Source organism: Onychostoma macrolepis, chromosome 18 (assembly GCF_012432095.1).
Source record: "Onychostoma macrolepis isolate SWU-2019 chromosome 18, ASM1243209v1, whole genome shotgun sequence".
NCBI classification, from domain to species: Eukaryota; Metazoa; Chordata; class Actinopteri; order Cypriniformes; family Cyprinidae; genus Onychostoma; species Onychostoma macrolepis.
The window spans coordinates 17,151,939-17,167,436 of record NC_081172.1 but is presented as its reverse complement, the minus strand read 5'-3'; the positions used below and the strand labels follow the sequence as shown (position 1 = coordinate 17,167,436).

The 15,498-nt window shown below is 37.6% G+C and overlaps 1 protein-coding gene across 7 annotated transcripts in view; it reads left to right on the top strand.

The window, feature by feature from the left end:
- The first annotated feature begins 3,564 nt into the window (after nt 1-3,564).
- rasgrp4 (RAS guanyl releasing protein 4) overlaps nt 3,565-15,498 on the top strand; it is a 24,492-nt gene continuing 12,558 nt past the window's right edge. The window contains exons 1-6 of one of the 7 annotated variants that reach the window (XM_058751266.1): nt 3,565-4,016; nt 9,756-9,934; nt 13,012-13,121; nt 13,400-13,458; nt 13,551-13,682; nt 15,069-15,210. In XM_058751266.1, the coding sequence (XP_058607249.1) occupies nt 3,994-4,016; nt 9,756-9,934; nt 13,012-13,121; nt 13,400-13,458; nt 13,551-13,682; nt 15,069-15,210 (645 nt within the window). In that variant the 5' untranslated portion in view covers nt 3,565-3,993. Of the gene's footprint in view, nt 4,017-4,343; nt 4,500-9,755; nt 9,935-10,760; nt 11,395-11,436; nt 11,541-13,011; nt 13,122-13,399; nt 13,459-13,550; nt 13,683-15,068; nt 15,211-15,498 lie in introns of those variants that run through there. The other 6 variants (XM_058751264.1, XM_058751263.1, XM_058751265.1 and 3 more) reach the window with 6 other exon arrangements.

Genomic DNA, 15,498 nt, shown 5'->3' with positions numbered 1-15,498 from the left:
TTACACATTCACACCGCAACCATATTTGCACAACTGGGCCACCCCCTTTGCCTAAAACTGATCCTCCCACAGGTCTAATGAGCTATAAATGGAAAATGTGCTTGTGTGTGATGTCTGGCAGAAGACACTAAGACACACACGCGCATACTCAGCCACACGAGAAGCCTGAATTACATCAGAATGAATCAAATAATGACATTTGTTTAGTTTGCAGAACTTGTGATATTCTTTGACCATATTTGTGTAAAAACACCCAGTAAACAGCTTGAATTTAGTGGAGTCCTAATGTGAGCTGAACACAGCCGGATATATTGGGTACATATGTGTGCTCAGCACGCGCTGTGACTGAAACTGAATACAGACAGCGAATTAACAGCTAAACTGAATGAAATTTATTTCAGGCACTGCATTTGAATATGAATGTTCTGTTTATATATATATATATATATATATATATATATATATATATATATATAATTCATATATTCTGCATTTATATAACAGCAATTATATTTAAATCTATTAATAACATATAAATATAGTTTAATATAAAATATATATATATATATATAAATATAATTGGGAACAATTGGGATACAAATGATTAGAACAAAAAAGGCTATGTGCAGGATGAGGCCGTTTTGTCAAAATGTGGTTATAATAAATACCTTTTAGTATAATGCTGAAGCATTACTTTTATCTGCTTAACCTTCATTTGGAAATACAAGAGTGGTATAAATTAAGAAATTACATTAAATTATACAATATACTGTATAAACATCACAATAAAAAGATGTGACTCTGGAACAGGAACAAATTGTAAGTGATAAAATTAAAATCAACATAACAGTCTAACAGCGCACTGAGCCAGCAGGCCAATTAAACAATCAATTAAATAGATAGATAGATAGACAGACAGATAGACAGATAGACAGACAGACAGATAGATAGATAGATAGATAGATAGATAGATAGATAGATAGATAGATAGATAGATAGATAGATAGACAGACAGATAGACAGACAGATAGATAGATAGATAGATAGATAGATAGATAGATAGATAGATAGATAGATAGATAGATAGATAGATGTGCAGCAGAAGTACAGATGGATAGTCAGACAGACAAGGTATGTATATTTTCAATCATATATTTTCCTTTTCTGCATCCACAGACACACACAGAGACCACCAGTCGGCTAGACAGTCTGACAGCTGCATAAGCAACACACCCCTAAAATTACTCTAGGAAATACAGCTAACGTGCTGCACCCAACCACACACACTCACATACACACACACACACACACTCAAACAGGCCACAAACACATACAAAGATGCCAGATGGCATCACTCCTCACCTCCACAATCTCCATCTAAGTGTCATCTCTGAGCGTGTCCCTCCTCTCTCCTAAGTCCACCTGCAACTACATCTGAGTATGGAGTAAGGAGGATGCTGATGGATTTTGGGGGGTCTTCTTGGCAGCCGAGGGCTGAACTTCAGAGAGCATGCTCAGACAACACGTAATGAAGACTGGGAAACCGAGTGTATTCGCTCAGGTCTGCTGCGTGCTGCGCTGTAGTCGTGTGAAGTGACCGATAGATGGCCTCGTAGCATCTCACAAACTCACCACGGAAATAACATTGATGTGAGATAATGTATCAGGTTACTATAATGAATAACACTAATAGGCTACACAATAACATAATACCCTTAAATGATAATGAATTAGTCTAACTAGTTAAACTAATAAAGCACTGCCCGATGGTATTCATATTCCGTAGTCGACTTGCCGGCTTCATGGCGTGTTTTTAAATGAAAAGCGGGAAAAAAACTAAAACTTAATTAGATATTAATGATAGTAAAATTAATGATCTATCCATCTATCTATCTATCTATTTTTGACTGGTCATCATTTATTTGAAGTTTCACCATTTTAATCACCTTAATTGTAGCTGTTTTTCCTCATCACTTGAACAGTTCTGCGCTAAATTAATTTTTTAAAGTATTTAATGTAGTCACAATTAATATGCCTACAAGTGTGTGGAAAAATCAGTTGTATTAGTGTATTACATTTAAAATGGGATATAATACATTATGAGAGCTCTTTAAAACTGTGAATAAATCATAGGCCTATTAATATTTACAAGAATGTTTGCCAAGTTACCACAGATTTTGCCATAGCAATAACCATAGTAACAATGGTATTTTGGTGGAAACGATGGTTACCGTATATGGGAATTTTGTGTTCTGAATGACCGAACAGATGAAGCAATTAACAGCCTGTCTAGGCTTGATAGAACCAGTTTCTAGTTAAAGTCATTAAGTAAACTGAAGGGGGAAATCAGTTTAATTTCTATTAATACCGTAGTAATTTTAAACAGATGGTGGGTGTCTATGTGGTTTCTTCAGTTATGCAATCACAATTGCAGAATTTGTAGCAAGAAATTTACTGAAGATGACATGGTCAAGAGCAAGAAAAATATATTTACAGGAAAATACAAGTCTAGCTTCGCCTTTTACTGACAAAAACACCATCTTCTCTCTGAAATAACTCTGTACAATAAGTTCTTCTTACTACGTGAAAGTTTTAGATTAGCTTAACCATTTTGAGGAAGTAAACAAAGGTGGAGTGATGAGCAAGGGCCCTTTTGCAAGTTCATTTGTGGTGAAAAAAAAAAAGTGAAGAAAAAAAAAACAACAGTAACTGCAACAACCCAGACATATCTGTGTCTCCTTTAAAACAACACAGCCCGCATTTCACAGAATTGATATTCTAGGTGTCATTCTGAAAGATGGCAGTTGATTCATTCACACCCGTCCTTCAACCGACAGAAGCCCCCCTCGTCTGGCTTGTATGAGAATTCCACCTCTGTGTGAAAACACACTCACACAGACACACACAAGGGCACAGGTTCCCACAGAGTTTGCATGCAGACACACGCACGAACACACATGCAGCAGTCTTTCCTATCATCTCCCCTCTCCTCCATCCTCAACAAGGCATCCTTTCAGTGTCCCGCTCCAGCTGCACGTGGAGGGATTCAACCCTGGAGACACTACCTTACTGTTAAAGAGAGAAAAAGAAGGGATGAAGACTATTAAAAACGGACCCAAGGCTAACAAATGAACAGATACAGCAGGTACAGACATGCAGCTATTACTTATGACACCTTGTACGCGGACATTCGTGGAAAACACACCTGAAGGCTCGCTCATTTACCTGTAGCCTAAAGGCAAGGAACTAGTACAGACTAAAACAAAGCTGAAATATGTGTAAAAACACACGTGGGAAGTGAATGAGAACCAACTTTAGTCTTTTGGGACTGATTTCTCATTCTGATGTTTGTTTGGACACTATCAGTTTTCAATCGGCCTTTCAATGATTTTTAATTCGTATTACTTACTCTCACACTCTTTCAAAAAGAGCTCAATCCCTCCCTCTCTTCTCTCTCGCTTACTTTTCCCCCTCCCTCTGTCACACATGCACACAGATGACAGTTCCCCTATCTGTCAGAGCCAGTGCCTGTATTTCAAATAGGGACTTGTTTGTATTGAATGCAGTTAGTTGTTTGTTGTGATCATGCTGATTTTGACAACTTTTTGAGCCTACAGTTCAAATTTTTTCTTTATTTTTGATGCCCTATCATCGAATAGGGGTTCTTTTATTTATTGTTTTGGTTAACTCTGTGCCCTGTGGTTCACGTTGTCTGGTAATATTCAGAGAAAAAAAAAGAGGGGGTGTGTGAGAGTGAGTGAGTGAGTGAGTGAAAGAGAGAGAGAGAGAGAGAAAGCTCTGAGCAGCTGGTTTTCAGGTTTTAAGTTTTGACAGCCGTGACTGAACAGCCACTGTACGTCCCAGCCTGTAAGAGGTCACTTAATTAGTACCTCTGGCTGGAGGAGAGAGACTGCAAGATACCCGATGGGACAAGTAAAGGTTTAAGCAGCCCGGGGGACACCAACAGGACACCGGTAGACAAGATTTGACACCATGAATCGCAAGGAGTCAAAGAGGTACATACTTTTGACTGTCTTTTCAATTCTGACTGTGCTGTGACAGGTCTCCATGCTCTTTAGAAATGATTTGATGTTGCCTCAACGCAAAAATCTGCTTTAGTTCTTTGTGTCACTGGGTTTAATGCACATTTGAAGTTTGATAAGTCTGTCTGTGCCTCATTTTGCAGCGCACTGCAAAGTGATCACTGTGGTTATCTGACAAAGCTGTGGTTTCTCCTCATGTTCTTCAGAACTTTGTGTTTAGGTTTCAGTTCTCTGCGAGAGAGACAGGCTAGTCACTCTCAAAACGGTTCAAACTGCACATTCATCATTCAGACTCTCCCGTTGGGGCTCAGCCTAGGTTTGCATTTGCAAGATTGTGTAGATTCACATGTGTATGCTGTGAAGTCTTGTCTCTGATCTTTAAGAGGGGATTTCGCACTAGGGAGATGAATTGCTTTTGACCTAGTTATTCTCCTGTGTGACCTGTTGTGGATAGAGGTATGTTCACTCGTTGTGTTTACAGTACATAGGAGGCATTAGTAGGAACATAATGGATGGTGTTGTGAAGAAACATTGCTAGTGTCAACTCATTGAAAACCTAATCAGCGAGTTAACCAATGCTACATATGGAGTCAGATTTTAATATGTGATAATATATATGATAGGCTACATGTGAGATTGTCAGTATACATACAGACTCTGCCTGTCTATAATTACTGGTATATTGAGATAAGTGACATAAAGCTACGTGAGAACGGTAGAATCGATAGCTCTGACTAGGAGCTTTTGGGGGCGTCTGTTTTGTGCATGTTATCTTAGAGGTCTTATCTGATTGCTTGGAAATGACAAAGTTAGCAGTGACTACAGTGATGCTATCAGCATACTTCAGTCATATTACAGCAAGTTTTTGCAAGCATGTAATATTTTATATTTAATGTTTAATATTTCATATTCAGAATTTAAATATAATGAAATGTGGAATATTAAATATATGATATATATTATAATATATGCCCATATGTGTGTGTGTGTGTGTGTGTGTAGCCTATACATAAACGTATGAAAGTATTGTGTTACTATATATTAAACACATTTACTGTAAAGTATACATTTATTTAATATATACATTATTTATATATTAAATTTATATATAAATATGTGTGTATACAATTGTGTGTGTGTGTGTCCACACATACAATTTTATTTATATATAATTATACATTATAATACATTTAATATATACTTAACATATATATAGTGTTATAAATAAGATTAATGTTATATATAGTAATATAGAGTATATCGTTTAAAATAAATCGTTTAAAACAAATGTATTTAAACTCATTTAAAATTTACTTAAAATTCATACATATAAATTGCAGTATTTGTCAAATATACATATTCTGTTGTCATGTCTGACATCTATAGGTACATAGGTGCAGATAGACAAATGGAGGAAGAGATAGAGCGATGGTGGGCGACAGTCAAGGCCTTCAAAGGGCTCTGGTATCAATTAATCAATTAACGAGAGAAAGGGAGGAATTTGCATGTTCCCTGACTGTGTGTGTGTGTTTGTTAGCACAGAGAGAAAAAAGAAAAAGAGGGAGATGAGGAGAAAGCGGGAGGCAGGAGGGAGAGGGTTGGGGGTAGGGTAATGGAGCTGGAGATGTAGCCAGGAACTGGGAGTAAAACACTGGCTACTGTGGCAGGGAAGGGGTAGGGGGATGTTGGGGGGATTTCCAAAGAGAAAGGAGAAGTTGTTTTCTGAATGACATGAATAGAGCAAAGGCTGCAGGAGGAGAGGAAGAGAAAGTGAGTGAGTAGGTGCTATGCATGGCCGAAATGCTCACACACTGTATGATTGCAAATGTTTCATTGGATTATGATACTGAATGCCAGGGTGTCATGTGCGGATGCAAACAAACCACGCTGCTGCTCAAAAAATCTTACGTTCATTGCGCTATGAACGTTCATTTTCACATGAATGTTTGTTGTAAAAAGAATCAAGGTGACATATACAGTACCATTAGATCAACAGATGTTTAATTATTTATTTTCGACCAAAATCCAAACTATGGAAGCCTGTTTTTGCCAATGTGTTCACATTTGTTTTGCGAAATCTCTTGGGCAAAATCCAGTTTCACTGACTATCAGTGCTTTTTTGCAGTTTTGTGGGAGGGCGATAAAGTTTCCCATGCAGATTTCGCTTCAAGTTGGTCATGCAAGTTCGCCATGTTGACCAACAGAAAGCTGCTTGGTTTGAAAGTGACCTTTTTGTCCGCTAAATGTGACCGCACCTTCAAAGTACAAATTAAAACATGTAATTATGCAATTGTTTACAAAAAAAAAGTCAAAATGACCAGATATAAGTCACAAGTGTGTGATATGATGCCACAATAGTAATGGCTGAATGATTTAAAAAAATATTAGGCATCACACACTTGTTGACTGTAAATAGTTACAGAGGAAAAACTGTACAATGGAGGATCACACACTACCAGACCAAATTGTTCCGAAAACAATAAACTCACACAGAAACACGTGCCTTGTTCAATTTTCTATCAAATCTGCAGACTGACTTTCTACAAAGTCTTGTATTCCACCCGGTCATATCTTATATTCAAGTCACAATATAAAATATAAAGTCGCAACTGTGAAAAATAAAGTCGCAATTATGAGAATTTTTTACAACTGGTTAGAGAAACAAGTTTGGTTTTTGACTTAAATTTTCAGTGTTCTAATAAACAAACAGAATCGCAGTATCTTTATAATATCGTTATTGTATCATGACACAAATATTGAAATCACCAGGTCCTAGCTGATTCCACGCTGCATATAAATTTGCATAGACTTGTTTACAAATTCATTTACATTAACCAAGTGCATTTTCCCTCATTTGTTTACCGTATGCATGAGTCTGTATCCATGTGCATACGTGCTTTTCTCAGGCCTGAGAGGGCTGCAGAGTGTGTATTGTGTATTGTCATCAGCTGTAGAGCAGGTTGATGCAAATAAGCAAGAGAGAGAGAGGTGAAAATACGATGGGGAATTTGCATATTGAAGTCATGTTTAATATTCGGCCTGTCAGAAACAGAAAGAACCCAAAGAGAAGGAAATATGAAGGCCATGTAAAAAAATTTCTTCCTGGTCTACAAACTTCAACCGAAGTGAATTTACGCTCTTGTCTGGAGTGTGTATTTGTGTGGGCCTGATCTCAGTGGTTAGGTGTTTGGTTTGCTTAATGAGGTGAGAAGGTAAACGTCAGTGTGTCTGTGCGTGGAGAGAATCGAAAACAAGAGTGCTGAACTGGACACTGGTGCAGGAGGAAGGGAGAGAGAGTGGTTAGGAGGGGTTTGGACGTTCTAAGAACTCGTTGCTACTTCTCTGCAGTCACGGCCAGCTTCCTGTTCATGTCACTGCCGTCACAGACCACAGTGATTCTTGCTGATGCTGTCACAGACACAACTCGATGTCCGTGTCAGAAAAACACACCTTTAAATTTGACATTATGCTTCATACATCTACATTACGCAGCAGCTGTGAGTTTTACAGACTGTTACCCTGATGAACAATGTTATTGTTCTCTTTGTGTGACTGACAAAATACAGAGCAAAGCAGTGAGACATAGATGCTTATCTACACTTTCTAACTGTCTCTCTTCCTGTGTCATTGACGGCCTGAATAGTGACATCTACTGTATAGGGTGGCAGATATCAACACACAACCTTACATATAAACATCAGCATACCTGATCTACCGGTAGGGCTTGCAGGGTACAAACAGTCAGACATGTACACAAGCCTGTGCTGCAGACTTCAAGGGGAACCCGTCGCTCTCAGGTATAATGTCAAAGGCTTCAGGGGATGTAAAATAGGATGTTAGAGCAGATCTGAGTGATATTTCAAATCTGAAGTAAATGTACCTACAGGTTTTAATCTAAACAACTGACCCTTCGCATAGACCTGCCCTCCTTAGTTACTTTTGCTATATCCGACTTGTTATAGCATGAAATAAACATGAATGAACATCAGAAGGTATTTTATTTCAACTGCGGAAAGACATCAACGGTAATCTACTCTGCTGTCTGATTTGTTTGTCGGACAAAAATGGCAGATTCTGCGTTATGATTGGTCAGATCGCCTGTCCCAGTGCTCGCTTGTGTGAAACTCACAGCAAAAGTGCTAAGTTGGTTGTTAGGGTTTTGCAAGTCAGTCACTTATAAGGTTTTCCGAGGGGGCTTTAGCAGGGTGCAATTACTAGGTTTTCTGACAGGTTGATAGGGCAGTTCTAAATGGTTTCTAAGCAGTTGCTGGAGTGTTGTGGCTGTTTATTAGTGCGTTTCTAAGTGGTTACTAGGGTGTTTATAAATAGTTGCTAAAATGGTTAAAGTGCGTGGTTGTTAGGGCATTTCTGGATGGTTTCTAGGGTGTTTCTAAGTGGTTGTTAAGGCATTTCTAAGTAGTTTTTGAGGTGTTATGACAGTTTACTAGAGTGTTTCTAAGAGCATATTGCAGAGCAAATTAGTAATCACTTAGAAACACCCTAGAAACCACTCAGGATACCTTAGCGACCACTTAAAAACACCCTAATAAACTGTCAGACCACACTAACAACAATTAGGGTGTTTCTAAGTAGTTGCTAGGCTGATTGCTGTAGGGTATTTATAATTGACTCCTAAGGTGTTCTGGATGGTTGCTAGGACATTTCAAATGGGTTGCTAAAGCATTCTGTGCGGATACTAGGGCATATCTAAGTAGTCATTGGTTTTGGCAGTTTACTAAGGTGTTGGGATGTTTTGGCCAGATGCTAGGGCATTTCTAAGTACAATAGTGTCTGTTTTAGCTGGTTGTCAGGGCATTTCAGATGTTTACTAATTGGTCCAAGTCAAAAGGGCCATGTCTCAAGTCTCTACGATATTCTCGCCCTTAAATGTGACTTGCCTCTCTCCTACAGTAGTAAACTATGACTATTTTTATGATGTCTGGCATGTGAAACTTTATGTCAAATATGTGAGAAAAGTAACTGAACAGACGTGTTAGGTGATAGTATCTTTAACTGCATGCGGTAACATTTAGGGGATGGATTTAGCAAAACAGAACATTTCTCATGACCAGATCTCATCAGCTATACATATAACCTATGACATGCAAACATTATCAAAGCCCAAGCATCACTGCTGTGGTTTTATGTGCAATATTAAAGGGATAGTTCACCCAAAAATGACAATAATATAATTTAATATTTAAATATAACATGTTGTTCTAAATCTGTATGAGTTTCTTTCTTCTGTTGAACACAAAGGTGTGTAACCAAACAGGTGACGCTAGCCATTGATATGGGGAAAAAATACAATGGAAGTCACCAGCAACTTTTCAGTTACCTACATTATTCAAAATATCTTCTTTTACTCATACAGGTTTGGAACAATTTGAGGGTAAATGAGGACAGAATGTTCTCAACATCAACATTGCAAGTATTAAACAGATCAAAATGCTGCTTAGCCTGGTAAAGACAAGCGGTTACTGCGAAACCTCTGTGGTCTGACAAGTGGCTAAAACTACGTAAACTGTCTGTTGCTATGGATAATTTGTTTTGTTTATTTGTGAGAGCCAGTTTGAATAAATACTGGAATCCATGCTCAACTTGTACGGTTGATCACATTGGTTGTTTGAATACACTTGTACATTGTTGGCACTGGGTTGAGTATTTCAGCAGCATCAAGCCCTAAAACTCAATTTTTTCATGTGTCTCCAGCAGTAGGAAGTCCCGTCAGGAAGGAGGAAGTGTGATAAAGAGCAGAAGACCGGTGCAGAGGAGGATGACATGCCCCAGTCCTCATGAGATCAGCCGGGCTCTTCAAAGTCCACCGGCTCACTCTTCTTTCCGCTCTGCCAGCCTGGATGAACTCATCCTCCGCTGCCTCCACTGCTTCGGTCAGTGTCCAACTCTATCTCTATCTGTCTATCAATAAGCCCCACCCTACACGACAACCATTTACATCTGTCAGGTCCTGTTTTCATGAAGAAAACATCACCTAATGTTGACTTCCGGGTAGTTACATCACATGTCACAACATAAAGTCATAGATCTCCCACATTCCACTTTCCTGGGGTTCTCAGCCCTGTCTCTGGCCTCATGTGCCCGTCATTCCCAGTCTCCATGTGCCAGCAGGATTATGTAAGTCTGCCGAGTAGTGTGAGGGACAGAGGGACAGCAGCTCTTGTCAAAGAGAGAGGGAGAGAGAAAGAGGAACAGAGAGAAATCTTTTGGTTTACTAGCATTCAGGGCCTGGGAATGTGTTTGTCTCTCTATGCTAATGAGACAAAGCCTGATTGTGCTCCTCAGTTTCGCAGGCCTACCCTCTCTCTCCCCTCTCTCTCGTTTGTTTTTTAATCATCCCCTTATGCCTTTTTTTTATTTAGAATGTTCTCAGTTATTTGAACTAGAGATACACAATGTAGTTGTACCGTATTGGTTGTTGGCTGATATTAAAATTTTTAATTCATCACACTGTAAAAAGTAGAGATGTTCCGATACCCTTTTTCCCTTCCCGATACCGATTCCGATACCTAGGCTCAGGGTATCGGCCGATACCGAGTACTGATCTGATACCTGGGTGTGTATCTGGTTATACAGCTGTATGTACTACTAGCCCTGTATGAATTGATACAATTATTTTATGGTGTGCTTCACCATAGATAGATAGATAGATAGATAGTCTGGCGAGTAAACAAAAAAATATAATATATAATGTTTGGAAAATGGCACATCTATTTAAATATCTAAAAGTACACTCTTAACATCAGTCAGTCAAGCATTATAAATGTATTATGATAATCAAGTATTATTTAATGATATAACTTTAGCAATTAGAATTAAAACTTGGTAACCATGAATACAGTCATTTTAACTGAACTGGTGGTGGTGCTTTTTTGGTAATTGAGTGTTTCTCTAAAAAATGGGGGGGAAACTATCAATAATACTGATAAGATAATAATCATACTATGAATCCTACTAAGAACAATATAAAACGCACTAAGGATTAACGAGCTGCTGGATTCATGAATATTAATCACGTTGTCTGCGTTCGCTTGAACTGATTTGCTGAAATCAAAACAGGGACGATTATTGGTGAGCGCCAGCCAATGAGATTGTCGTTTGCTCATTAGCTCCGCCTACTACTGGAGAACCGGCAGTTCTTAAAAGCTCAAGAATTCCAAAGGAACTCCGTTATTCTGACAGGAAAATACAACAAAGAATATCGTTTACATACCAAGCAGAATTGACGCGCTACATGCAAGACTCTCTCTCTCTCTTTTTGCGTGTGAGGAAAAAAGCAAAGCGACGGCGAGTCGTGCACTTCACACTAGAGCTTACGGTGCGTCAAATACAGGTGCGCTGCGCATTCATTCAGATGAACTGATAAATGGCCCAGATCGCTTGACGGAGAGTGAAACTCTGAAGCGCTTGGTCAGAGTGTTCAGCGAGTGAAAATATATCTGTGCTAAACTTATACATAGCCTCCAACTCAACACACTGGCGAGTATAATCTGAGCATTTATTAGCCAGTGGCTAATATTATACACTATTTAGTCGCCCAGGGTGAAGATTTAGTTGCATATGCGAGTGATTTACTGGCTATGCGCTACCACGTTTGTATTTATTCTTCACTGCTCTAAATAGTGGTTGCTTGTGCACAACTTCCTGTGTTTGCATTCTGAGCAGCGAAGAAGAATTGATTTCCGATTTGCAGCGTTAAGCAAAGTTAGCGGGCATAAGTTTTGTTTAAAAATTGTATCAGATCGGTACATGGGTTCAAGTACTTGCCGATACCGATGCCAGAATTTTTTGTGGTATCGGTGGAATTTCCGATACTAGTATCGGAATCGGAACAACCCTAGAAAAAGTGATGAGTTGACTTAACTTAAAAAAATTTAGGAAACCCGTTGCCTTAAAATTATTAAGTAAATAATAATAATTTAAAAAATTAAGTTGACAATTCACTTAAATTATTTTTTTTAATTATCATTTACTTAAAAAAAAAAAGAGGAAACCCGTTGCCTTAAAATTATTAAGTTAAGTCAACTTATCACTTTTTACAGTGCAGTACTTCATATTTCATGTTAATTTACCCTTTTTTCATTGAAAATACCTTTTCCTAATACTCACTTTAAAGATATTTGAATATGAATCTTTTGCAAATCTTACAATGAATATCCATTTTCACACTGTTCATTATAATGTTGTGATGCCTAAATTCACATGTGGAAACACATGGCTTTAGCTTTTAGTGTTTCATTTTTTCATTTATTTAGATAAAATAGTATTGATTTTTACTGACCTCTGACAAGAAAGGGAAAAGGTCGAAATAGAGAAATAATTTATTTTTAATATCGGCAATTTATTGGCCACAACATTAAAATAATATTAAACTCGTCCTGAGTCCTCTTTGAATAATATCAGTCTTTAAATGCAAGATATTTAAAGCGTACCTAAAGTATACTTGCAATAGTTCCACTTTAGCACAATCGAATATACTTCAGTATATCTTTAGTTGAACTTCAGCACTACTTCTTCACAATTAAAGTACAAAATTAGTTGTTCCAATTTAGCAGACTTTAAGTATACCAGTTTAGTATACCAAAAGTACAACTGCATGCTATTTTTATTAAGTACATAAATATGTACATTTATGTGTAGTATGCTTAGCATGAAATAAATATATTTCAAATACATTTTAGTATTCATTGTGTGTTTTTACTTTTTTAAGTGATCAGATGTGTGATTTTTAGCCGGTGGACAATATAACAAGAAATAAAATGATATTGAAGGAGCATTCTAAGCCATACTTATGAAGGACAATGCAGACATAGACATGAAGCTGGGCTCATCTGATTTTAAATCCCCAAGAAACACCGTAGCAACTGCATAGCAGCACAGGAACATCTTTGTAACTACATATAAATGTTGTAACCATCTTGTTTCTAATTCTAAATATTTTGTTTTTTAGACTCAGATGGGAAGCTGATCAGAGGGACGCAGCTTGTCCATATGACCCTGATGATGCATAACTGGGTCGTACCATCACACATCTTCATCCAAAAGCTGCTTTCTCTATATCCTTTTCAAGGCCCACTGCTAATATTTTACTTTGACCTGAACCTGAATTGAGAAAGATTGATTTATGCAACTGATCCCAGAACAGCTGACAGTCCATCATTCATAGGGTTCAGTCACAGCAACATGCAGCCTCACATGGCTCTTAATCCCACTGACAAAGAAACAAGAGCTGCCCTGTTTTACTTTAGCCTCTTTATTGAGGGTGGATTATTTTCTCAGAGTGTAAGGGTTCGTAATCTCGCTGTTGTGTGATTCTTCCTTGACTTGTGATAACATATAAGGATTGTCCTGCAGAGAAAAGGGAACAGAGGCGCCTACAAATCTGCCACTTCATTAGGTTGGTGGATCCACAACATTCACATGTGCACCTAAAGATCCCAAAATGAATGAAAGGATTCATGTCCTCTGCTTCTTCTGTGTCTGTCTCAGGCAGTGGATTAATCAGTTCCGAATAATGTTTGAGGTGGATCATCTGTTAGAAGAAGTGATGGGAGATCTCTGGGCTCTGGTCAGGGGTGACGTAACCAGTCCAATCGATCATCTCATCATTACACCATACATGTGAGTGTTTTTACATTTGAGATTCTAATAGCTTTATTGACATGGCAAAAAACTTTCTGCCCGCTGTTGCCATGTATTAAACATGCACTATAGTATATGCAGTGCTGCTTGAAAGTCTATGAACCCCTTGCAGAATCTGTAAAAATGTAATTTTATCAAAATGCATGTTATTGTTTATTTAGTACTGTCCTGAGTAAGATATTTTACATAAAAGATGATTACATTTAGTCCACAAGACAAAAAAATTCCCCGTTCAAAAGTTTGGGAACCCTTGGTTCTTAATACTGTGTGTGGTTACCTGGATGACCCACGACTGTCTTTTGTTTTGTGATGGTTGTTCATGAGTCCCTTGTTTGTTCTGAACAGTTAAACTGAGCACTGTTCTTCAGAAAAATCCTCCATGTCCTGCGGAATCTTCAGTTTTGAACCCTTTCCAGCAGTGACTGTATGATTTTGAGATCCATCTTTTCACACTGAGGACAATTGAGGGACTCAAACACAGCTATTAAAAAAGGTTCAAACATTCGCTGATACTCCTGAAGGAAACACGATGCATTAAGAGCCAGGGGGTGAAAACATTTTGAATTTGAAGATCAAGGTAAATTGTACTTAATTTGTCTTCGGGAAACATGCAAGTATCTTCTGTTGCTTCCGAAGGGCAGTACTAAATGGATTTTTTTTTTTTATTTCTACAAAATAAGAAAAATGTGAACATCTTCATCCTGTTCAAAAGTTTTCACCCCCCGGCTTTTAATGCATCGTGTTTCCTTCAGGAGCATCAGTGAATGTTTGAACCTTTTTAATAGTTGTGTCTGAGTAATTAGAAAATATTCAAATGTATTTATATGTATATTCATATAATTTATTTTATATATAAATATATTTAATATATAAAGATAACATATTTATCTTAAATATATACATGCATGTGTGTGTATTTATATATACATAATAAATATACACAGTGCACACACATATATTATGTACACAAAAACTTTTATTTTGGATCACGATTAATCGTTGCCCAGCACTATATATATATATATATATATATATATATATATTACATTTGTTTAACATTACAGAAAAGTTATAAAATTATTATTATAATATATAGTAATAGTGATTTTGTTAAAAATTGAAATATTATAATTACATTATATATTATATTAATATATAATCATAGTATATATATATATAATAAATAAAATGATCAAATAAGTGATTATTAACAAAGTAAAAATGGTTTTGTGTGCTATGTGACAAGTCTCTGAATAAGTAATTTCGACAGTCTGTATTTATTCCTGACTGTTTTCTTGTCTTCACCTGTCAGATTTGTGATGATCTGTTTGGTTTCTGTTTGTCCATCACTATGTCTGAAACCAGTAATCCTCCAGTGAATGTTTCCCAGACTCCCTCTCCCTCGGTGAAGAAAAGGAAAGTTTCACTGCTGTTTGACCACATGGAACCAGATGAGATGGCTGAACACCTCAGCTACCTGGAGTTCAAAAACTTCTGCAACGTCTCAGTAAGTCACTCTCCCTGAAGGCTTATGCCAGTTTCACTCAGATTCTCTGACCAGATGTTGCTAGTGCAAACTAAGTTTATCTGATGGTCTAACCTCAGTATAGCGCTGTAGTGACGGCACAGCCTGAAGCTGACTAATAAAACAACCACGATCACACCCGTTGTACTCATACCTGGACATGTCGGTTCATATCAGAGGATCATTATGTCTTGCTCATCACATTCGTGAGTGCTTAGCACATCTGGATTTCAGATTCAGCTGTGCCTGTTGTTGTTATGTGTCACCTTA